The sequence below is a fragment of the Hippichthys cyanospilos genome, chromosome 14 (assembly GCF_059441005.1).
Source record: "Hippichthys cyanospilos isolate Australia breed blue-spotted pipefish chromosome 14, RoL_Hcya_1.0, whole genome shotgun sequence".
Taxonomy (NCBI): Eukaryota; Metazoa; Chordata; class Actinopteri; order Syngnathiformes; family Syngnathidae; genus Hippichthys; species Hippichthys cyanospilos.
In genome coordinates, this window is record NC_142382.1 from 7,019,335 (window position 1) to 7,043,115 (window position 23,781).

General features: G+C 38.7%; 1 protein-coding gene across 1 annotated transcript in view; it reads left to right on the top strand.

Moving 5' to 3' along the window:
- Positions 1-23,073, top strand: part of fyna (FYN proto-oncogene, Src family tyrosine kinase a) — a 28,946-nt gene extending 5,873 nt beyond the window's left edge. Inside the window, exons 2-12 of the mRNA XM_088432822.1 lie at positions 5,044-5,315; positions 9,834-9,930; positions 11,068-11,166; positions 11,312-11,415; positions 12,528-12,677; positions 12,753-12,917; positions 14,164-14,343; positions 15,649-15,725; positions 16,499-16,652; positions 17,820-17,951; positions 19,618-23,073. Coding sequence (XP_088288948.1) covers positions 5,054-5,315; positions 9,834-9,930; positions 11,068-11,166; positions 11,312-11,415; positions 12,528-12,677; positions 12,753-12,917; positions 14,164-14,343; positions 15,649-15,725; positions 16,499-16,652; positions 17,820-17,951; positions 19,618-19,826 — 1,629 coding nt within the window. The 5' untranslated portion in view covers positions 5,044-5,053 and the 3' untranslated portion in view covers positions 19,827-23,073. The remainder of the gene's footprint in view (positions 1-5,043; positions 5,316-9,833; positions 9,931-11,067; positions 11,167-11,311; positions 11,416-12,527; positions 12,678-12,752; positions 12,918-14,163; positions 14,344-15,648; positions 15,726-16,498; positions 16,653-17,819; positions 17,952-19,617) is intronic.
- Positions 23,074-23,781: the final 708 nt, after the last annotated feature.

Here is a 23,781-nt window from a genome sequence, read left to right on the forward strand (position 1 = left end):
CGACACCATAAAGCTATTTCCAGGCTCCATACTGACTTGAGAATGAGCTTCTCCCATGTGACATTTCCTGCCTGCCTGTATCTTTGGTTGAAGGTCCTCCCACTCATGTGGGCCGCAGGCCACAATAGACGTTCAAGCCTGGCCCCTTGTCACAAGAACTTGGGCTCCTCTGAGGCGTTCGAATAGCGTGACGTGTGCTCTTGGGGCTTGTTGTGGTCATGCGAAACCCGAGCCCTGCGGCTACAATGCTATCATCTGTGTGTGTGTGTTTTTTTTTTTAGAGCGGGGAGGGGGTTGTGGTTGTCATGATTTTGTTTTTCTCCGCCACTCACACAAAAAGCATGTCATCAGGACTTTCATCTTGGCATGTTTATACGCATGGTAGCTTCATGCATGTAGTGAGACAAAAGTTTGAATGTGAAAGCTCCCCAGAGATAAAAAGTCAGCGCAACCTTTGATGATATTAACAAGTGGAAATGTGCTACATCAGCATCTTGCCATCAAAAGCTCTCTTATAAACCTGTTAATCCCCTCAAAGGAATCGGTCCAAAAATGCCGCGCACGTCTGTCTGTAAAACATTGAGTGCGGTCACATGCCCACATAGGCATGATTCATATGCAAATGTTTACAAAGGGAACATGGGACTAATCACTAAAAAGACGATGAAAAGACTAAAAAGTGTACGTGTACAAATGGGACTTGATGCAGAATGGGTTTTGGATACATTCATGATCTGGTGGCCGCTGGCCTTTATTTTATTTCAAGAACATGTGTGTGTTTGTGTGTGTGTGTGTGTGTGTGTGTTTTTTTTATGGAATCCTGCTATAAAGAGCTTCATTCCTGTGGCATCTACATTTTTGTAGGTTACATTTACTTTGGATTTTGGGTAGTTGCTGCATAGCTACCAACTGCCAGAACAGTACAAATAGATTTTTGTCTTCTATATGGCAGTGAATGAGCTAACTAATTCATTGTCAGACCAGTTAAAGTATATCCAGGACATCTATAGCCCTCTATGGTAGTGAATGAGTCACAGGATTGGCTTTCTCCATTGAAATAAATCAACAGCGAATGTAACGTGAAAGAATATGTAAAACACTTAGCCTTTTAATGACAAGTGACAAGCATATGGTTAACACGAGAAAAACTGAACACTGCTGCTATTTGTCAAACAGCACAAACGGACAACTCAGATCTACCACACAAGTCGTGGAATAAGCAAGACAGGCCTTTGTTCATAAAATGTTTGTGGTTAACGCAAGAAGCTAGCGTAGAAATATATTCCACTTTATCCGTGACGAATAGCACCCAAATTATTTTCCTACCCTTCAAAATGTTGGAAAGTATTGACTGTGATTGAGAATCTGGTCAAGTTGAAAAAACGAAATAGTACCCTATGAAAATAAAAGGAGTAAGACTACTGAATCTGTCTATCAGGACACATGCAAAAATATTCAGACACTACCAGAATGATTTACTTCATTGATTCCAAATACAGATCATTTTGGGTTCTTTTGAGAAGTCAGAAACATTTTCAGAGTATGTTTTTCTTTAGCTGTTACTCTCTCTACATATTTGAGCTTCAAAGTACAGCTGTATTCTTGGAAAGAGGAGTAAAGGTTTTTTGTTTTTTTTTTATAGGTTATAGATTGCAAAGCCGTCAATAAATTGGTATCCCGTTAAAAAAGAAAACAAAACTGAAGAGAATTGACTAAATTTCATATTTCGCAGCGACAAAAACTTTTTGTGGGAGCTCCAAAAAGTGCAACGCCTTTTTAGCAAATTCACAGTAAATTTTAATGATTACTTATGGGATTTAAAATTGAATTGATTCATATAGAAGCAGCAAAGATTTTTTTACTTATGATGTAAATATTAGTTTATCACGCAAGTCACAAAACAGACACGCAAGTGATCATTTTCCTGGCAGTTCTCCTTGCTTTATTCATCGACTAACTGTTCCCTCAACACTAGAAGCATTCATTTATGGTATTTAACTCCCTCTAGATCGTAGTTTAGAATTCTGGGTTACATTGTGATTGTTGTGTTGCCTGCTTTGTCCATTCCCCCTGCACAGTCCCTCAGGAGCCAAGCTGAGGAGGCGTTTGGGGCTGTTTTCGCTTGTAAATGCTTAATAGGGCTGAAGGAATTTAGTCACACACTTTGTTGCTTTTGGCTCCTAACTGGCATTTTGGGGCTCCAGTGTCATCCTTGTTACTGTACTCCAAAATATTTGTCTCTTTTTTTTTTTTTTTGAATGAGTACAACATAAAGAATTTGAAAGACTTCCTCAGGAGATATTTATCATGAGATGATGGTTAGTGAGCACATCTTGACACAGGAGAATTTAGCATGTATCAACAATTGAGTCTTAAGTAAAGGATTGTTCATGTTGGCCTCTTTCCATCTTTAGCGACTGTAAACAATTATCCATTACCGAGCTTAACCGGCTGCTGATGTTGATGAAAGACAAACAAGCTGCCGCTCACTGTACGCAAAGATGTCAACAGTGTGTAGCACCTTATTTTCTGTGCATCCAGGTAATGACCAATCGCAAATCAGGTCGCCTGTCACATGACCAAACTCAGAAAAATGGTGATTGTCCCCTGAGTCCTGAGCAACTGTGATGTCATTTCCGTGGACAGCAACTAGCAAAATGGCCGCCTCCTACGATGAATAGATACAAGGTCGATTTTGCTGCTTAATTTAGATTCCACGAATGCAATAATAATCAGAACACGGTCTTTAGACTAGAAGGATCACACAGAACATTTGCCGTAATTCTCCGAGTACAAGTTGAGGGTTTTTTTTTTTTCCTCATTTTCAACCCAGTTATTAGTGGGGCGGACTTATAACCACATAACTCAAAACGGATAAATTTTTTCCACATGTCTGTGTTTGCATAGCAATAATTTGAATGTGAAATAAGTAATATGTCACAAGGCTTAAAATTATTATCTATATCTTTCATTCAAAATACTATGCATCCGTTTTAGAGCGTTTGCACAGAACAACGCAAAAATGCACTTTGTCAAGCGTCGCCACTTTGTTGTCATCTACGAGGCTGTGTGGATCATTTTTTCGGGAGGGCTTTGACACATTATGAAAAGGAAAAGACGGCTTGCCTTCTCTCATTCAGCCCTTAGACGTGTGCTTTAACAAGCTTGCATGGATTTCAGCAGGTAGGGGGAGAAACAGCGAAGGGCAACCTTCCACATTCTGATCTCTCAACAGTCATCTCTTGGGTAAAGAACATCTCAAGTAAGATGATCAGCAAATCATCTCAGAAGAACTCCATTTCAAACAAATTGGATGGGTCCGAAGATGACTACCTAAGAGTAACGAGGATGTTTGAACAATTGACGAGGAGAATAGGAGAGGATGTCCCCCATACTGAAGGTCTCCACTCATGCTGCGGGGAAAGTGAGCAACAGGAGTGTGTGGCTGCAAGTGAAAGGAAAGCAAAAATGAACGGCACGCCAAACTTGTAAATGCGACGGCGGGGTATAAAAGTCTTCCAGCAAGTGCGCCGGCGCTGCTAGAAAAATAAAGTGTGTTAAATACAGCTTGTAAAACGCCCTTAATGGCACAGGCAGATTGGATTTTCTCACAACATCATAGGCTGATATGTTGGGCACATTACAAGTTTGTGACAATAATGAAGGGCATTCTAAGGTTCTGCTATTTCATAGGCAACAAAGGTCCATGTCTTTGAGCATTAGGATTTGGTTTGTGTAATTATCCTGGCTTAAATTCTTATAGGGCTCCAAATTAGACTTGGACTTGAACCCCAAATCAGCAATCGCTGTTCACTTACCATTTAATCACCGAATCATGAATCAATTGGAATCTGGGTACTTTTATTGAAAAAATGTCATCGCCCAACAAGTGAAAAAAATGTTTTCTCATAAAAGTAAATGCACTTTATTTAAACCAGATTTTGTCTAAAGCGTTTAACCCAGCTGTTATATTTACTTACCAACATGCTAACATAGCTATGTTTCCCTATGGAAAAGTTTACATTTTTAATTATTTTAACCTCTGCAAAATGTTGATAGTTGTCTTGCAAAGTAAAAGATGTTTGCAAACGTCTTATTTTGAGTCATGGGTTAACCCTAACCCTTAAACTGTTTATTTTCATACGGGACTAAAGAAATCTGAGAATATTTCCATTTGACACTGATAATTCTGAGCATTTGGACAACATTGGAGTATTGATACCAAGTACCCAGCCTTATTTCATGGTATCAGTACTTGCGATGGCTGCCAATTATAGAAGAATAGAAAATTAATCATTATTTCATTAAATGTTAAAGACGATGCTTTATTTGGCATTTATTATTTCTGTGGGGAAATTCTGGGTATCAAAAGTACTCGCCATGTCGGTACTTGGTATTGGAAACTGCTCAAGAGTTGAGTACTTGTACTGTCTGAAGAAATAATATCGAACATCCCTAATGGCAGCATATTGAAGGCATAACATTAAAAATAACACACACAAATTGGTACCATCTATCCATTATCAATAGCCACTTATTCTCACAAGGGTCGCAGGCTTGCTGGTGCCTATCCCCATCTGGCTTCGGGCAGTAGGCGGGGTACACCCTGAACTGATGCCAGCCAATTGTAGCAAATTGGTACCTTTTTAAATAAATAGTTTTCACTTAAAAATGGGAATAGCTAAATTTATAACTAGTGAACTGAAATTATGCAAGGAATGACAAATGCACAATAGAAAAACCAGAACGACAGGACAGAAAGTTGGGACATTTGGAAAATTTCATTGTTGGTGCATGAAGCAAAGATGATTCAGTACAGCTCCACCACATTATGTTCTACTGTGTAATTAGTTGTGCAGCTAAAAGTATGGTGTTTAATTTCAGCCTAATTGAAAGATTGTTCCGACGACCGGCTCTGAGCCTCTGAGGAAGCCGCTGAAATAATGGAACATTGAATCATAATTTCCCCGCTGGCGTTAGTACCCCCCCCCCCCCTCCACCTCCTCCAGTGCTCGTTTCTAATTCCGTGCGTCTCCTCCTCAGAACCTAGAGAATGGGCTGCGTCCAATGTAAGGATAAAGACGCAGTCAAACTCACCGACGAGCGCGACGCCGGTCTCTCGCACCACCCAGGCTACCGCTATGGCGCCGACCCCACCCCCCAGCACTACCCTCCCAGCTTCGGGGTCACCACCATCCCCAATTACAACAACTTCCATGGCGGAGGCGGCAGCGGCGCTTCGCAGGGGGTCACCGTCTTCGGAGGCGTGCACTCATCCTCGCAGTCAGGCACGCTGCGCTCCCGAGGAGGAACAGGTGAGATTTTATCTGCTAAAAAAAAAAAAAGACAGCAGGGCTTTGACAGCTGTTTAATTTAAGCTTCATCTTAAATGACCGTATGTGCTCTTTGTTATTGCCACAATTAAAGAAAAAAGAAAAAAATGAAATGTGTGTGAGGAGGCACTGGCTGGAAGGCCTGAAAGCTGTTGTGATGATACAGGAGAGGTTTGCGATTAAGCTTTCAAACCATTCAACTATAATCTAATTCTACACAAAATTGCTTTAATTTTAAGGGAGCTACAGACGTGTATTATATATCAATTTAGATATATAATACGTCTGTGGCTCAAATATTGATGAAATGAATGTTATCAAGCTGAACTCCCTAGTTTTGAGAAAAAAAAAGTGTTTAATGTTTTGCCACATTCAGCTTTCAAATGTCCATAACAAGCAGTACCTTTGGAAAAAGATATTGAGCCAAAAAATGGAGAATGAATTCTAATAGCAGGTAAGGACATCATCTGAGATTTGAACACTTTCAATTCGGAGGTAGTTAAACATCTCAACTGATGAAATTGGGCCAAAATGGTTCTTTGGCCTCAACCCCAAAACATCATTTCCATTAAGTTCCATTAAGAGGCACCATCTTCCAAAGTTTGCCGGTTTTTATGTTGCTATGTGTATTTAATGTCAAATTATCGTAACGGGGGATTAAATGTTAGATTTTTGTGTCAATTAAAACATGGTTTGCCATTTGGTGTGGCCTCGTGGTGACCAGAAAGTTTTATCATGAATATTATATCTACAATGCCACATATTTTGATGGCCTTTCTCAGTAACACATCAGTGTCGTATGAAATCTCACAGTCATTTTCAGCTTTCATATTTATTTCTTCATATTTCTCAAATAAACAAGCATAAAAGTGTAAATTAGTATGTGGTAGCGCTGCTACCATGTTGCAGACTGATTCGTCACGTGTTGCATCATCAGTTGTAGATAAACGTCACGCAAATGAAGACATCGAGAAGCAAGTCCTTAGTCATGGAGTGCATCTTCTACTAATGTCATATTTTCATTTTTGGCTGTTCTAAAATGATAGTTGAGCCCTTAAAGGGACAATGTGTAAGATTTAGACAGTTTTTCATTAAAAACGAATAAATGATTAGAAATTAAAAACTTGTAAATAAATGTGTTCTTAATGACCAACAGTATGTTTTAAATATAATCGTCTAGTTATGTCTAATTATTAAGTGATATTACATGGGGGGGTGGCACCCCTCCGGAGGGTGCTATGTCTGTTATAGCTATGAACAACGGTAAATGCAGCACTTTCTGCTGTCTGTAATGAAAAATGATCTAATCTTCCACATAGTCCCTTTAAAGGGGTATTTTTTTTTTTATAAATATAAAAGAAAATGGACATTTCTGTTCAACATTTGCATTTTTGCTAACTCAAGACTAATATCCCCAACATATGGCTGATTTTGTCAAAGCATCTTTTACAAAATGTTTTGGATATCAAATGTTCAGTGATGTATGATTAAGCCCTTTAATACTGGCCATATTTTCTGTGTGCTATTTTTTTCTGTTCCTTTACTGTGCTTGAAAAAGCTTTTAACACTAATCTGCAAGTTTATGTGCTTTTAGCATGAAACCATAAAGCCAAACCGTAAACGACACGCCAAGTGCATGAGTCAAAAACAAGTCAGAGCGTCGTCTGCCTAAACCAAAATGGTGGTCTCGGTTTGACTATTTATACCTGCCTCCACCACTTCCTAAAGGCCTGGAGACGTCTCTCTGGCAGAGGAGCGTCAAGCCAAAAATTGTTGACTTTACTAAATCGAACTAAAATGCCATGTGTCAGCAAGTCCTACTTATAGTGGCACATTATGAACCGCTTTAACCTTTTGAGCGCCGCCTAGTAGAAACTCTGCCCTACTTTTCGGAATTGCAATTGATCTCAAGCGAGGCCCGTCACGTCCGAAGCATTTTGTTTTGCCATAACACGCCACTCCTAATAGATTCATCGAGCCGGCGCAAGATGGATGTCCACTAGTTGCCAGTTAATGGAAAACAGGATGACCCAAATGATCAGTGGAGCTCCGTAAAGCACATCTGAGGAGCAGTAAGCAGAGAGCTAGTTCAGCATGAGTTTTGTAGTCCTACATGTATACTTTAACACCAGACTTCGATGTCACCACACAGCAGTTTTTCCTGTGGAGTCAGCTTCGTAGATTTATTTACAAACTCGCATTCAAAATGATCAATAGGAAAAAGCAGGCCTTGATTTTGATAAGAGACAGAACATCTCAACATTACTATTGCTATGAAAAATCAAATAAACAAATCCAACAAATTTTGTAAATCGAATCAGGGTGTTGAACTTCTTCAGGTCAAGGTCGGTCGAACTCGTAAAATAATGGTTTACTGTATAACTTAAACACAATTAGTGTCAATTATATGTGCATTTTTGCAATGTGGTACCAATTTTATGCAAATAGTGCCGGTGAAACATATTGTGAAAAAAATACATGAAAAAATAAAAATAAAGTAAAATCTTCCTTTTTTTTGTCCCTTATTTATCCCAAGATGCATGAAATGAAGACATCAAGAATAAACATCTTCTATCATGTATTTTTTTTTCCATTTGTTCGTTAAGTACATGTTTTGTATTGAACACGTCATTTAAAGAAAACATCAAAAATACAATTAAAGTAAAATATCTTCCTTTTTTGTCCCTGGCCAAAATTTACTCACCACTGTGATAAAGTCTTAGTTTTCATTTCCATTAACGCCTCAGCCATCCCCCATCCCCCCCATTACTCTCCCATCCATCCATCTTCGGCGATGCCCAGCAGCTTTGCAATAAGCCTTTAGAAGTGCTTGTTTTTTGGTGTCTGAAAGCCCACCTGCTCCCCTATCAACTCTGTGCCATCTGGCGCTACACACATCCTATATAGGGATGTTACCATGCCGATACATTACAAGCGGACAGCTCATCAAGTCATCCATATCATGTTTTTGAACGTAAAAAATGGAGCGGTGGTTCTCAAATGGGGATACGTGAAGGCACTTCAGGGGGTACATGAAGTTTTAACAGGAGTTTTGTTGGTATCAGCCAATCTTATTTCATGTTTTTTTTAGTTGCTCTCACATTAACATTGTATTTTCAAATTAAGAGCAAAATAATGGGAACATACAACTTATTGCTAAATTCTTCTGACTCATCTTCAAAACTTTGTCACTTTTTATTTTGTTAGGTTATGAACCGAGACAGCTTGTCATTCATTAATGGCATAATATTTCGGGGCAGATGAGCCAGAAATAAAAGCTATCAGTTGGAGTTGCTTAATAAGCTACGTCTAGAGATACCACAAAAATATAGTTTAAAAGTGTAGTAAAACACGGATGGCATACCACTTTTTTTAATCGTTTTTTTTTTTTTTTTTTTTTCCCACTGGGCTGTGTTTATCTGGCAGAATAAATATTCTACACCCACATCTCAAATATACCAAATCTTCAGAATTTCATCCTCTCGATAGTCCGTAGTTTCAGATTTCTCTTTAATCAAACCAACTGATTATTGTGTTGAATCAAAGTGAAACAAATAACTGGTTTTATTTCAGAACATGGCAATGAACGTTTTTTCATCGTTTATGTTGCTACCGACCAAACAAGTCACCAAATCATAAAAAAAGACAAAATTCTAAATTTCAACAATTTATGTTATTCGATTTCATTTTCATGAAACTGACTGACATGATGTTGAAAATGATAAGAAAATACTGCTTTTATTTTGGAAAACAATCATTTTTTTGTCTTTCTTACCCTTCAAACAAATCACTGAATCATTCAAAAATATTTAATAAGAGGATGAAAGTTAAAACGTCTTAAACTAATTAACCTACAATGTGTGCACTATTTCTTTGAATTTTCGTGGGTAGTTAGAAGTAGGAGGTAGTCGTTTAAGTCCAAATAAATGTTTAAATAAACGAATAAATTGTACAGATTTCAAAAGTGAAACCCCACCCTATCAGAAAAAAAATAATCATAGCGCCACCTGCTGCATCTTGTGGCTCACTGCCCCTAAAACAAAAATCCCCACAGCTTGAGTTATTCGCCTTGAGTGAAAGCGATTGCAACCAGATGACATACTGTCAGTACTTCCTCCGAGGCCTGCTGTTTAAATTACGAAAACATAAATGCATCCATAGCACGGGACCAAAGGAAACAATAATTGTAAAGATCAGAGGCTGTGTGTAGTTTATGAAATAAAGCAGCAAATGAGATGAAAAGGAGAAAAAAAAGTGTGGGAGGAATTGACATTTCAAACAATTGCTGCATATGTTCAGCATATGGACTGACCTAATTACAAAAACCACAAGAAAAAGTCTATCCTGACAAGACTTATATTGAGCCCTGGAGAGGTGACAGCAGACCGAACCATGTCCACCATTAATGCCATCCACGGGCCAAAAACGAATTAAAATTGACTAGAACCTGACACACAAAATGGAAAAAGTCCACCAAACGTGGTGTGGTTCTGATTGCAGGGGTGACGCTGTTCGTGGCTCTGTACGACTACGAAGCCCGGACTGACGATGACCTCAGCTTCAGGAAAGGGGAGAGGTTCCAGATCCTCAACAGCACGTAAGCTCCAAAACATCTGCGGGAGAGCACTGGAGGGCGGAGTCCTAATTGCGTGATCTATCCGACGATTGCATGCTATGGGACCACTGGCAAATGTAATTGGGCAAAAAAAAAAAAAGATGGAGGTCACCAAATACTATGCGTCATCTTTAGGTCAGTCAAAGGACAATTTCAGCATAAAAATGTGTTAAAAGTGGACCGTTTAGCTAAATATTATAATTCGTTCATAAATCTTTTCAAGTGTAAACATATGCTAGTAATGGCCATAGATTTAACAGTTTAATGTCCATTTAGAGAGGGTATTCATTGGAGATTTTTCACTCATCCATGCATATATATGTGTATTTTTAAAGGTATTATGTATACAGTAAAAAAAAAAATATATCAAATGATATATTGACAAAATAGATATATGTTTTTAAAGCTGAAAATGGCTAAGTATTTTTAGTATACTTTTTCAATTTGAGTTCAAATACCCTTCATTCAAAATGTTATCATTTAAACTTTAAAAGGTGAAAGATTCAGCATTGTAGAGACTTTATTTTGTGGCTATTTTTTTAGAGAGAAGTGAGCAAAAATCCCCATTTTAATTCCAAGTTGTGTCACATGTTTGCGCATGTTGCCAGCCAGTGTTCTTTGCGGTCAAGTGTAAAAATTGGCATTTGCCAGTCCAGCCATTCAGGGCTAACAGTGACAATGAATGCCTATTAGTGTTGTCACGATACCAAAATGTTGCCTTCGGTTCTTTATCTGTGTCAAGTCCCTTGATATCGGCGGTACTCAAACGTTACCATGGAAAAAAACTTCATTTTTTTAAAAAAAGTGAATAACAGCTCACAGCTAAAAAGCTTTTTTTTTTATCTTTGTATTGTTCCCCCCAACAAATTGTCATTTGTGCCCACTAAAATTCACAGTATGGTACAGTATTACATGTACATTAGCTACTGTGTCTAATAAAGGCCTGATAAGCAGGGAGAACGTGTTTCTCCTACTGCATATTACAATATTGATCAGAATTAACATCAGCGTATGTATGTATGGCTTTAAAAAAAAAAAAAGTGTAGCGATTTGTATTGATTGTCAGCAGACGTGCATGGATCTTAAGCGCCCCTCACTTCCTGTTGTCGTTCCCAACAGAGAGGGTGACTGGTGGGAGGCGCGCTCCCTTACCACAGGTGGAACTGGTTACATTCCCAGTAATTACGTCGCCCCGGTGGACTCCATCCAAGCCGAGGAGTGAGTAGAATTTTTTTTTTTTCCTCCTCCATCCTCGCAGAGCCTGTCATTAATGTTTCAGGATTCATCTCCCAACATATGCGGAGAGAAATGAAAGATAAATGTTTAAACGGCATGACACTTTACAGTAAGTTTATTTCTGCAGCTGGTATTTTGGTAAACTGGGCCGGAAGGATGCAGAGCGACAGCTGCTGTCCAATAGCAACGCCAGAGGCACGTTTCTCATTCGGGAGAGTGAGACAACCAAAGGTATTGGTGATTTTTTTTTTTCCCCCGGAAACAGCACTTCACCAAAATAAACAAAACCAAAAGAAAGGATCAATAGTGAATACAAGTGAACACAGATACACACATTTGAACTCAAATCTCATTATACCACTGTATTGTACTGTAATTGCAGTGATTCATGCCACAGAATGATGGTAAATGACTACTTTTGTCTAAATGAAACTCCAAGATGCCATCAGATCATACCTTAAAAACATATGGCAATATTGCTGCCGTCCGACCAGAAAACACAGCAAATAGGTGAAATTTCAACACATAATGGAGAACGTGTGTGTGTTTTTTTTTCTTCATATTTTTCGGACTAGAAGCCTCACTATAAGCCGCACCAGCAAAAATTGAGCAAAAAAACCCCAACATTTTTGTCACGGATAAGCTGCACTGTGCAAAAAATGCACATTGGCCGCACTGGACTATAAGACGCAGGGCTCAAATCATGAGAAAAAGTTGTAGTTTATAGTCCGAAAAATACGGTAGATTTTCAATTACCGTATTTTCTGCACTACAAGGCGCATCTAAAAGCCTTTTTTTTTTAAGCTAATGGTGCGCCTTATAATCAATCGGGTGCGCCTTATATATGGATCAATATTGAGATTCGTAGATGGGGAATGAAGTGATCAAGTAAGCTTTACCTGTTTCTTTTGTGTGTTTACAGTTGAACAAGTTTGGTCATATTGACATTGAATTATTATGCTATTGAAAGTTTGGAGTTATTATTTGAGTTATTATTGTTATTACTTTGAGTGTTGCTATATTGTGATTGAAAAAGTTTAAATATATGTCATTAATTGAGGGTGCGCCTTATAATCCGGTGCGCCTTATGTATGGAAAAGGTTTTAAAATGTCATTAATTGAGGCTGCGCCTTATAATCCAGTGTGCCTTATAGTGCAGAAAATACGGTGCAACTTGGAACTCAAAACGACTCCTTTTCTATCTGAAACAAATGAATTCCATTGACATTATTTCGCGTAGGACAATGTTGGGGGTTCCACTGTATGTACGTACTTAAAACGTATGCCTCATGCATGTGCCAAGTTAAAGAGATGGCCATCTGTGTGTGTGATCTCGGTTCCAGGAGCTTACTCCCTCTCCATCCAGGATTGGGACGACATCAAGGGAGACCACGTCAAACACTACAAGATTCGCAAACTGGACAGCGGCGGTTACTACATCACTACCAGAGCCCAGTTCGAGACACTCCAGCAGCTGGTGCACCATTACTCCGGTGAGAACCTCCTTTTGAATGGCCGCCTCATGGCGCAGCTTCGTAATCGCTCATCTGCTTTCTTGCCTTTGGCAGCGAGGGCGGCCGGGCTGTGCTGCCGGCTGATCGTGCCCTGCCACAAGGGGATGCCCCGTTTGACCGACCTGTCCGTCAAAACCAAAGACGTGTGGGAGATCCCGCGGGAGTCACTGCAGCTCATCAAACGTCTTGGTAATGGACAGTTCGGGGAGGTGTGGATGGGTAAGTTACACTGAATCGTTCGCCAACAGCAGCAGCCTTCATTTCAAAATACTAGTTCCTGATAGGGCAGTTTTTACTGAACGTTATGTTTGTGATTGTAGTTGGAATTTAAAATGGAACGTTTGTAATATTGATACCTATTTGTTAGATAAAATAACAAAATTCAATTCAATTTTTCACTTACATGTAATTTCCTTCACCTACACTGATCGATTCTGTGTGACATTAAATGGGACACCAAGCTTATATTGTCGGTTTCAGCAGTAAAAAGTTTGTATTTTGCCTATAATTTGATGATTATATTGTCATGGACAATGAATACATTTTAAAACATATTTTATAGGCAAAATATTTACTTTTTACTTCTGAAAATGACCAACTGTAGGTTTTGTATTTCTTTGATAAAGAGATGTCCAAACTCTGGCCCGGGGCCATTTGTGGCCCATCATCCACATTTGTGCAGCCCGTGGCTTATGCTAAATAAATTTGACATTGCCCGCAATACAATTTAAAAAAAAAAAAAAAAGTAGAAGGTTTGATGGTAGATCCCTTTAGATTTTTATTTATAAAAAATGTGTAAATGCTTGCTTAAAAGATTTTTACTGTGTATAATAAGATTTAAAAAAACAAAACAAAACATGGCTCTTATGTTTATATTTTTCTGTATGCGGCCGTCAAAGAAAAATGCCGTTTTCCCCCACTGGAAATTCAAACCCAGTAAATGGAGATCTTATATTGTACTGTATATTAGCTTTTTTTATTATTTGGAGGGTTTGGGTTAAAAAAAAATGTTTTCATTTAACAACTTTTTTATTGGTTAAAAAAATCATTTAATCCGTGTTCCATGTCACATAATGTTTTTATACTAATTCATTATTCAGTTTTTTGTTGTTGTTTTTTTTTTTTGGTTTAAAGGGGTCAAGTCAACCCAAACATTTCCATTACAATATGTTCCCCCACCAGCCTAAAAACAGAATTGTAATTAAGATTGTCTTTGTGGAATATGAATTAATCTGCATCTCAGGGGGCAGCCATTTTGCCACTCACTGTCCACTGAAAATGACACACTTGCACAGGGCTCAGTTCACCTATTTTCTGAATTTGATCATGTGATGTTCACAAGCTGAGCCGTGATTGGATATAACCTGAGCAGCTATAAATTATAAAACCACAAACTATAAACAATTAGGATTGCGTCCAGTGAGTGCGCTAATGATTGCTGACTGGGATGATTATGATTTTGCAGGCACTTGGAACGGCACCACCAAGGTGGCAGTGAAGACCCTGAAGCCGGGCACCATGTCGCCCGAGTCCTTCCTGGAGGAGGCTCAGATCATGAAGAAGCTACGGCACGATAAGCTGGTGCAGCTGTACGCCGTGGTTTCCGAGGAGCCCATCTACATCGTCACCGAGTACATGAATAAAGGTACGGCTGGATGGCATCAATATTACATATTTTTGCTCCTCCCCACATGTGTACATAATTCATGGGCGCATCTGAAATACACAGTAGGTGTCCTTCACGTATTGAACTGCGAAAACCCTGACAGCAGGCGGTCTTCCCGAGCCTCCTCAGTCGCCACAGCAAATAAATAACCGGGCCAATAACGTGGAACTTCAGCGGCAGGAATTCCAACACTGATCTCATGTCACTTTTTTTTATTCCCTCAGTCTTGTTTTGGGTCAAAACGCCCACATGCCAGAGTTGATTTTACAGAAGCTTTCCCTCCAGCTCAGCGCTGCGCAAAAACAGAACAACAAGGGGAAAGCGTTTTTTTTTTTTTATTATTATTATTAATATTATATGGACCTACAAGGAAATTTTATGAATGTATTAATACGTGTATAAGAAGTTCAATAACATACTAGAGCAGCCTTGCCCATGGGGAGCAAGCGGATGTTTGCAAGGCAAGCAAGCGGTGAGAAGAGCAATTCGAACGAAATGCACGCAAAAAGTTGCACACGTTGCGTAAAGCTGTCACTATCAAATATGCTTCCAGTTGAGTATACTGTGGAATATGTTGTCATTGAATCAAATAATTGGATAAAAGCTGATTTTGCAACAAAGTGTATTGCAAAAACATTTTTTAAATTACTCTTTCTTTGGTATTGTTTAGTAAATAAAATAACAACCAAGTAAGGGATTGATGATGTGTGATCCCTCATTTTTCGCGGTTAATGAGGACCGTGAAAAGTATTTATATTTGGCATATTTAAGACAAATATTTCTGCAGTACACACATTTACTTAAATCTTAAATTATTAAATCTCATACACTAACTGTAGTTATCCCTTCCGTTCCCTTTGTAGTTTCACGGAGAGCCGCGGTTATATTAGCGGCGCTCGGAAGTCTAATTAAAATGTAGCTGACCAAAGATGATAACAATCAGAGTTTACACTTGAAATTCTAATTTATTACAAAAGAAATCTGTAAGAGATTTACAACGCTCTGCAGCTGCTCCATTCGCATCTCCGTTACAGCGTGTGTGACTTTGAGGAAGCACAGCTTTCAGGTACGCCTACAAGACACGTGATTGGCTACCGCAGCGACCATGGGAGTTGGGGCAGGAATGGATTACAACTTCTGCCCTCACTTGCCACATGCTTGCCTGGCACCCACCCATGTTCTCCATTTTCAAAAAGCAGGAACTATTTATTTAAATTTGACAGAAGTAAAAAGATCCAAGCGGTATAATGAATACAAAAAAATGTCATGTTTTCTGTGTTTCAGGGAGTTTGCTTGACTTTCTCAAAGATGGAGAAGGGCGTGGCCTGAAACTTCCAAATCTAGTGGACATGGCGGCTCAGGTATGACCTCATAGATAAAATATTTTTTTTTAGACCAGTGGTTCTCAGCAAAGCATTTTGGGATACCCCCACTCATAGAAAAGGACTTGAAACAGATTGCAATGCCATCCATGTTTAATGTATTAAACTTTGAAACTACATTTCTATTTCTAGGTGCATTTTATTCGGCACTCCAGAAGATAGATGTTTTTATTTCTGGCTCATCTGCTGGATAATTGCATCACTAATGACAATATACACAAAAATTAAGGCATACAACATTTTGCAAAGGGGTCACTAAGGCACAGTTTAGCAATTAGTTGTTTCAATGTTTCAATTAATTTGCTCTTAATTTGAAGCTGAGTTTTGACGCACAGATGTGCATTTTTCTATTTGTCATATTCTTAATTACAATAATAAAATTAACGGTGCATCCTATACACAGCCGCGTCCTATTATTGGGGAATTACGGTATTTTATTGAATTTGTGGTACTTGTGCTCTCATGTACCTCCAGTTGAGAACCACTGTGATGGATAGAGCAGGACATACTACAAGTAAAATGTTTTCGTCACTATTTCAAAGGCTGTTTTCGTTTTTTGTTTTGGAATGGATGTGGGACCATAAAACGGATTTCCTCCCATGCGAAATAATAGATTAAAACAATTTGTCATTTAGAAGGTTACTTGTAAATCCCATTTCCAACAAAATGAAGATGGCACGTGTGCGTTTAAATGTTTTAGGCTCTAATCTTTTAAAGCCATTCCCTAAGATGAAACAGAGTCTACTTTCCAGGTGGCAGCTGGCATGGCGTACATCGAGAGGATGAACTACATCCACAGAGACCTGCGCTCTGCCAACATCCTGGTCGGAGACAGTCTGGTGTGCAAGATTGCTGACTTTGGTCTGGCCAGGCTCATCGAGGACAACGAGTACACAGCCAGACAAGGTAGATTACACCGATGGAAATGTATTCTATCTTCATTTGTTTTCTCAAAAGGAAGCTGTGGTCAGCGAAGATGTTTGACTTTTTGCCATTTTCTTTTCTCACAAATGAGCTAGTAATTTGTCATGGTCTGGGAAACACATGGACACGTGGTCCCTGCAGGGCGGCGCCACAAAACAATGCGAAAACACATTTGTGTCGCAGAAACGCAAAGAAATGGCACATGTGCTTTTTATTGGTTGCAGGTGATTCGACTTTATGCTCTAACACAGTGGCTCGCAAATGTTTTACAGCAAGTACCGTCTCAAAAAATAATTGTAGTTTGCTAAGTACTGCCATAATAAACAACATATAATATACTTGCATAATATAGCAAAGGCCTTTGTCCCTGAAAAGTATGTTTAATATCAATGTTAGCAACAACCAAATTGTTAAAAATAGTACAGGAATTGAAAACAATAAATTTATTGGACAAGATTAAAAGAAAAGTATAAATAAACAAACAGTATGCAAATACAGCATCATTATGGTGTTTGTTTTGTCCACTGTTGTGGATATTTTCTGTATATATTTAAGAAGTTAAAATTGGAATATTTATAATGTCAAAATTAGAGTATTATGACTGTTGAAGACTTTGGCATTATCCAGACTAAGCCAACCATCGAAGTTATTGAAAGGCTAGCAAATGTCATAATTTGGCCACTAGTGCCACCCAGTGGTTTCGGGGTGTCAAACAAAAATTTCTGTCGCGTCCTGTTCGGGAGTTACCGTTGAAAGGATTATTGCAAAAATTGGGGGAAATTCATGGTATAACATAAGGTTTTTAATATGTCCAAAACTGACAATATTTCCAATTTTGAATGGCAGTAAATGAGCCTGACATGGGCTAAATTTGACACCTATAGGGTGTACCTCTCAACCTTCCGTTTGCAAGCATTTAGAAGGAACGGAAGCGCGGCATATTGAAAGTCGTCATGTTTTGACAATCTTTGCAGTCTTTTAGCCTCCTAGTGTTTTTTTTTTGTTTTTTTTTGGATTTTTTTTCCTTTGACATCACGTATCAAAAACATCAAAAAGCCCAAGTTGAGTTAAAACTTCCGCAAGGTATTAAAAAGGGCGCGCCTCCGGCATAGGATTGTTTTGTTTATTTTTTTTCTAAAATGTTTGCAGGTGCAAAGTTTCCAATAAAGTGGACTGCACCCGAGGCGGCTCTCTACGGGAAGTTCACCATCAAGTCTGACGTGTGGTCTTTCGGGATCCTTCTCACAGAGCTCGTGACCAAGGGCCGGGTGCCCTATCCAGGTGCGTGTTCTGTGACTTCTTTTGTACTCTTCTTTCATATTCATGCCATCGCGTGTGAGCGTTGAAGTCTGCCGATGCGTCAGAGGCTAAAAACAGAGCAGCGTGTTGCATAATGTACGCTAAAGTTGTGCATAATAAAACATCATGTTCCCAGCTGACTTTAATAGTGTAAGCCAGTAAAACGACAGTCAAAATACTGTACAGTTACCGCTGTATTATTTCAACCGTCTTAAGATATATTATGTACAGTGCATAATATATGTACAAAGTATCAAATACTATATGCTTTACAGGTCAATAATCATAGATTTATTTTTTTGCATCACCTCCTATACTTCTCAAAAAGGTTTAATTTTATATTTCTTTATTAATTGATCCATTCTTGGACATTGTTGAAGGTCAATATTTAATCTGTTCCAGATTTTCACTCTGGCTACCAAAATAAAAGCATTCAACGTTGCAAATGAGTCGCAATAGCACAATTTAGCAATATAGTTCCTCACGTTCCAATTAATTTGCTCTTAATTTGAAAAGAAACCTCTATTGTCCTGCCACAGCATTAAAGCCTTGAATTAGATGTGCTGATACCTGCAGAAACCCTGTTAAATGGGACATACGAATGTCTCCATGTACCGTCCCCAGTCGCTAGTTTGAAATCAGCAATCCAAAAAAATCCCATTTGCAAGCATTTAGGAACAAACACACTACCTATTTTGACAGTATATTGTAATTTCTAGCCTTCTGATGATACATATCACATGATACATAGACATACATTTCAAGAGGTAACGTATAGTAAAAATCCTATTTTATGAAACCTTCACTATGCAGGCCACACCTCACTGAGCTGTTGCAACAATTTGGCCACCCCCTTAGAAAAATTTGTGCCCCTGTCTCAAGGGTTAGTCCACTCTAGTCCTTGCGTAGAACTTCTATACTGCACCCTCCTAATCCTCACCCAGTGCTCTTGAAGACTTTCTTTAATCCCCTAGCGTAATCCTTTCAATTTCTACTTCTTTGGTCATTCTTTTGGTAACTCTAGTCCTGCCTTGGTCCTTTTTTTTTTTTTTTCCTTCTATAGTCCTCCAGTAGTCCTCATTCCATGCTCTTGTAAAACGCCTTTGCAACTGATTAAATAGCCAAAGATGGCTGGGAGCTAAACCAAAATCAGTTCAACCCTCTAAAAATAGACAGTGGACCAATTTCCGTGTTGCGTGTGAGTGAATTTTTCATGAATTATTGAAAGTAGAGCTCTGTGTACTTCACTCTAGTCTCTGAAGAACTCACACTTGAGTTCAGTTAGTGATGTCATTCATATTTTTGTCCAATCAGGACAACATCACAATATCGCTTTCTTACGATACTTTTTGTGATGTTTGTAAACAAAACAAGCGCACCGTGCATAATATAATATTTGCCTGTTCAAAGTTTCAGCGTCTGACCGACATTTAAAAAAAAATGAACCCATAACAATATGAAACCACAACAATCATCTTCCTGTCTGAATACACTCACACTTATTTGTTTTTCCGCTGCCACTATCAAGTACTAAAATTCATTTTTTTAGTCATTTAATTCATTGAATTTAGTACGAAAAAAAAAAACATCGAAAAATCAGAATTTGACCACAGATGGCTTCACATGACATGTCCCCCGTTCCGTCCAGGCATGAACAATCGCGAAGTGCTGGAGCAGGTGGAGCGGGGCTACCGCATGCCGTGCCCACAGGACTGCCCCACGTCGCTGCACGAGCTCATGGTGCAATGCTGGAAGAAAGACTCCGAGGAGAGGCCCACCTTCGAGTACCTGCAGGCCTTTTTGGAGGACTACTTCACAGCCACGGAGCCTCAGTACCAACCCGGTGATAATCTCTGAATGGCTTTTGCCAACTGTCCAGCAGAGGGCGCCAGACACCTGCGTTCCACTTTCTCCCACCGAGGTGACACTTTTAAAGTTGGTCTCCTCACCTCTTCCAAGCCACACACACACACACACACACACACACACACAAAGACAAGATGACTATCAGGGGGGACATGGGTCAGCCATGGATGCAAAAAGATGACGGTGAGCTGTGTAACTTGTATGTAGTGTAAATACAAAAATTGCTTGTTTACTTTTTATTTCTGTTGGTTCCATATGGCATTCTACTTTTTGATATTTTTGGAAACACATAATACAAGGTGTACGGTAGGAAAGCTTGTAGGTAGACAGAAAAGTTGATGTTTATAATAATGTAAAATGAACGGGTCCCCGTTTCACACACACCCCTTTTTTTCTGTCGAATCCTCAAAATGATAAGCAAATGTTGACTTCACAATTCACCATCTTGTTTAAGTTTTTGTTCAGACAGCAGTTTGAAGTGACTCAATTTAGATTTTTTTTTTTTTTGTATGCATGCGACCTGTATCTGATCTTTTCATTGTTTGGACAACACAGTCATTTTTTTCCAATGCGACTCAGGCCACATGAGTATGTGGTCCTGAAACCGATCCGTAACCGATCGTTTGTCATGTGACTTCAGTCTGATTGGCCAGGTCCCTTTAATCCCACTCGCACATGACCAACAAGCGACAATCGTCAAAATTCTTTGCTCAAAACAGCGGAAGTGGCTTGGAAAAAACAAAACAACAAAGGCGGTCAAGCCCAAAAACCTCGCCCTTTTCCTCCTCAATTTTCTCCTTAGATTTAACAGATTGAAAATATTCTGGCCATGGTATGAGAGCAATTTCTACATCGCCAAATGCTTAATTGTTGTACCTCCATAAACGTTGAGTGCGCCCGCCCTGTGTGATCTCACAGTGTCCTCAATGCACAGGTTTTGGGCCGTACAGCTTTCACAAACAGGTCACATAGAAGTCACTTTTATTTAAAAATATGAACGACCTCACAAAAAAAAAAAATCCAAATGAAGCATTAAGCCCTGCTGTCTGAACATAGTGTAGACTGCCTGCTTTGGATTTAGGCAAATTCCATTGCAACACCAAGCTTATTTAAGGCAACCTTTAGTACTTTATTTAAAAGAAACTTTAATTAAAAAAAAAAAATGGGTGCCACAAAAAAAACACTTGACATCTAAAGTGCTGATGACACCACTAATTTAAAAAAAAACATTAAAAATGACATAAAACCATCCACCTGCAGCCACACAAATTTGCAAACAAAAAAATGTATTTATTTATTTATTTTATTTTTTGACACCATTCAAGGAAGATTGCTCTGTCAGCCACGTAAGCCGTGTTTTGACGCATAGGTGTGCATTTTTATAGCGGCCGTATTCGGACTTACAAAAACGGGAAATGCTCGGGCGGAAGTCATTTGGCTGTTAGCAACAAGTGCCTGTTGCAGCTAACAGCAGCTCATGTTAGCAGATGTTATTAAGGCATTATTTTCAAGAAAAGAAGCGAGCGGACTGTACCAATGTCCGAGTCCATCCTTGTTCGCACACAGGAATATTAATAAAACGGAAAACAATTGATTCAATTAAGAGTGTCAAGCTGTGTGAACACCGAAAGGTTTTCCATTTGACTCATTTATTACTCACGGTCTTTTGGCATTTACACACAAAATTAACTCGAGGAAAAGTAGAAACAACGGCTTTGAGTGCATTCAACACTAAAGTGATGTGGCATTCAATAAGCGCTCACAATGTGGGAAATCCAAAAAACACTTATCTTAACCTGCAACAAATATATGAAATACGGGTATGAACACAAATAAATATGAAGAATTTACAAAAGATGAGATCTATTCTGTTTTACTTTAGTATTTAGGTTGTCGCTAAACTTTTGGTGTGTCCTATACATGATAACAGAAAATACCAGAATTTGACCACAAAATTAAGAGTGCGTCCTATACACAGGTGCGTCCTATATTTGGGGAATTGTGGAAATAGACAATTAAAATATGTACAGTATAAGTCAAAAGTTGGGAAATATTGTACTTACGTTCAACTTGTTTGGGCATTTTCACCAAATTTTCTGTTAATATGGGTTGCCAAACTTTTAAAATTTCATCAGGATTTTGACAAATACTAATATAATTAAGCAATTCAAAAATGGTAACTTTTGAATTTTTTTTTTTTTTAATTTTCAGTTGACATTATTAGACATTCTTTTGATATAGGTGAATAAGTTAAATCAACAACTTGTTCAATAAACATAACACCGGCGCCATAAGTTTTATTTTAGCGATTCTGATTGGTCAGTCCACAACACATGTGGGTGTCATTGTTTTATTGCAAATTATTGATCACTCAAAGTGTAGAAAACGGCTCGCTCTCTTTCACAGCGCAGGGGTAAAAAAAATAATAATAATCTTGTAATTTGTGGGATATCCTGAAAAGTCATTTGTTTGTTTCAAAAGTTAAGGATTGGAGTTAGTATATTTTTCAACTTTGACACTTCATTTTTATCGGTATGAATCCGAAAGCACCACATTGATCCATCCCTAATCTCTCGGGTACGTTTGTATTTGAAGGACCCATGGAAATGTCCAAAATGGCTCTATGTGTTTTCAGCCCGTTTTATGTGAGTCTACTCATGTCAGACATGCCTACCACATTTCATGTTAGGAAGTGAAACCAGCTTCTGGGGTTGAAGGACTCTCGAAATGACCCAAATGTCCAGAATGGTGGACTTCCTGTCTTTTCGGTCATGGCATCTTGAGACTTTTTTTGGGAGCCGACTCATGATAATGATACTGGTATTGAGGGCTTAATTTTCTTTTTTTTTTTTTTTTTCTTTCTACTAGGTTAGTTGTATATTAACATAACACTATATGTAATATTGCTACTACTGTTCCTCATTTTCTCAAGGAATTTTAATGTACTCTAACACCTGTTCTTGCCTTTTACCTCTTTAGTACGACTCTTCTATTGTAAGGCGGGGTTTCCCAAACTGGAAAAATTACCATAAATTTATGACAAATTCAAAAGATCTGTGCCCGCTTGAGGGTCAATAACCACACCCCCTCCCATATATTTGCATTTTCAGTCACCTGACGCCAGTTTGGGAAATCCTGCGCTAAGGGAATGCCTTCTTCTTATTGCCTAGTGAACTCTTCCACTCTGCAGCGACACAAAGTGCGGATGCAAGCACTTGGGCGGCCATGCAAGTAAAAACTTAAGAAAAAGTAAAAAAGAACTAAAAAAAAATGAACTGCCACTTAAAGAATGCCAAACATGCGTTCGAGACCAAACATGTTTACATCCTTTCCGAGTTTTGTGCGTCGATGCCTGCAGTGCTCGGGAGCGTTCCACGCAACCCTTCCTGCGCGTGTCTTTTTTTGTTGCTTTTTTTTTTTTTTTTTGGTCGTTATAATTTATTGTCCCTGTCTTATGTGTTCATGGTTTGAAATTAAAAAAAAAAAAGAAAAAGCCTGTATGTGTTGCGTCTTCTTTTGCAAGACTGCCGCTGAAGCGTTTCGTTTTCCTTTGCCTCCGGGCTGCACGTCAGTTACTCGCCCAAAACCGACATGACGGATCTGAACGTAGCCTTGTATGCAAATCATTTCACCAGCCGCAAGAGCGATGACAAATGGCTTTTAATTGACTGTCGTTTACTAAGCGTATACGAGCTTTGAGGAACTAAATGGTTTGTGGGGGGAAAAAAATGTAACCCTTTGATTTGATTTTGATTCATCATTTTACTCAACATATAAAAACATTTCAAAATTTGAGAAATTGTCAGTATGTTTTGCAGTCCAGTGATGAGTTTTGCATGTTTAAAAGGAAGTAGGAAGAAGTATAAAATTGAATTCTACTCCTTGTATTCTGTAATTACTCATCTGTTGTTCATATAGATATTTAATCACAAAGAAAAAAAACAGG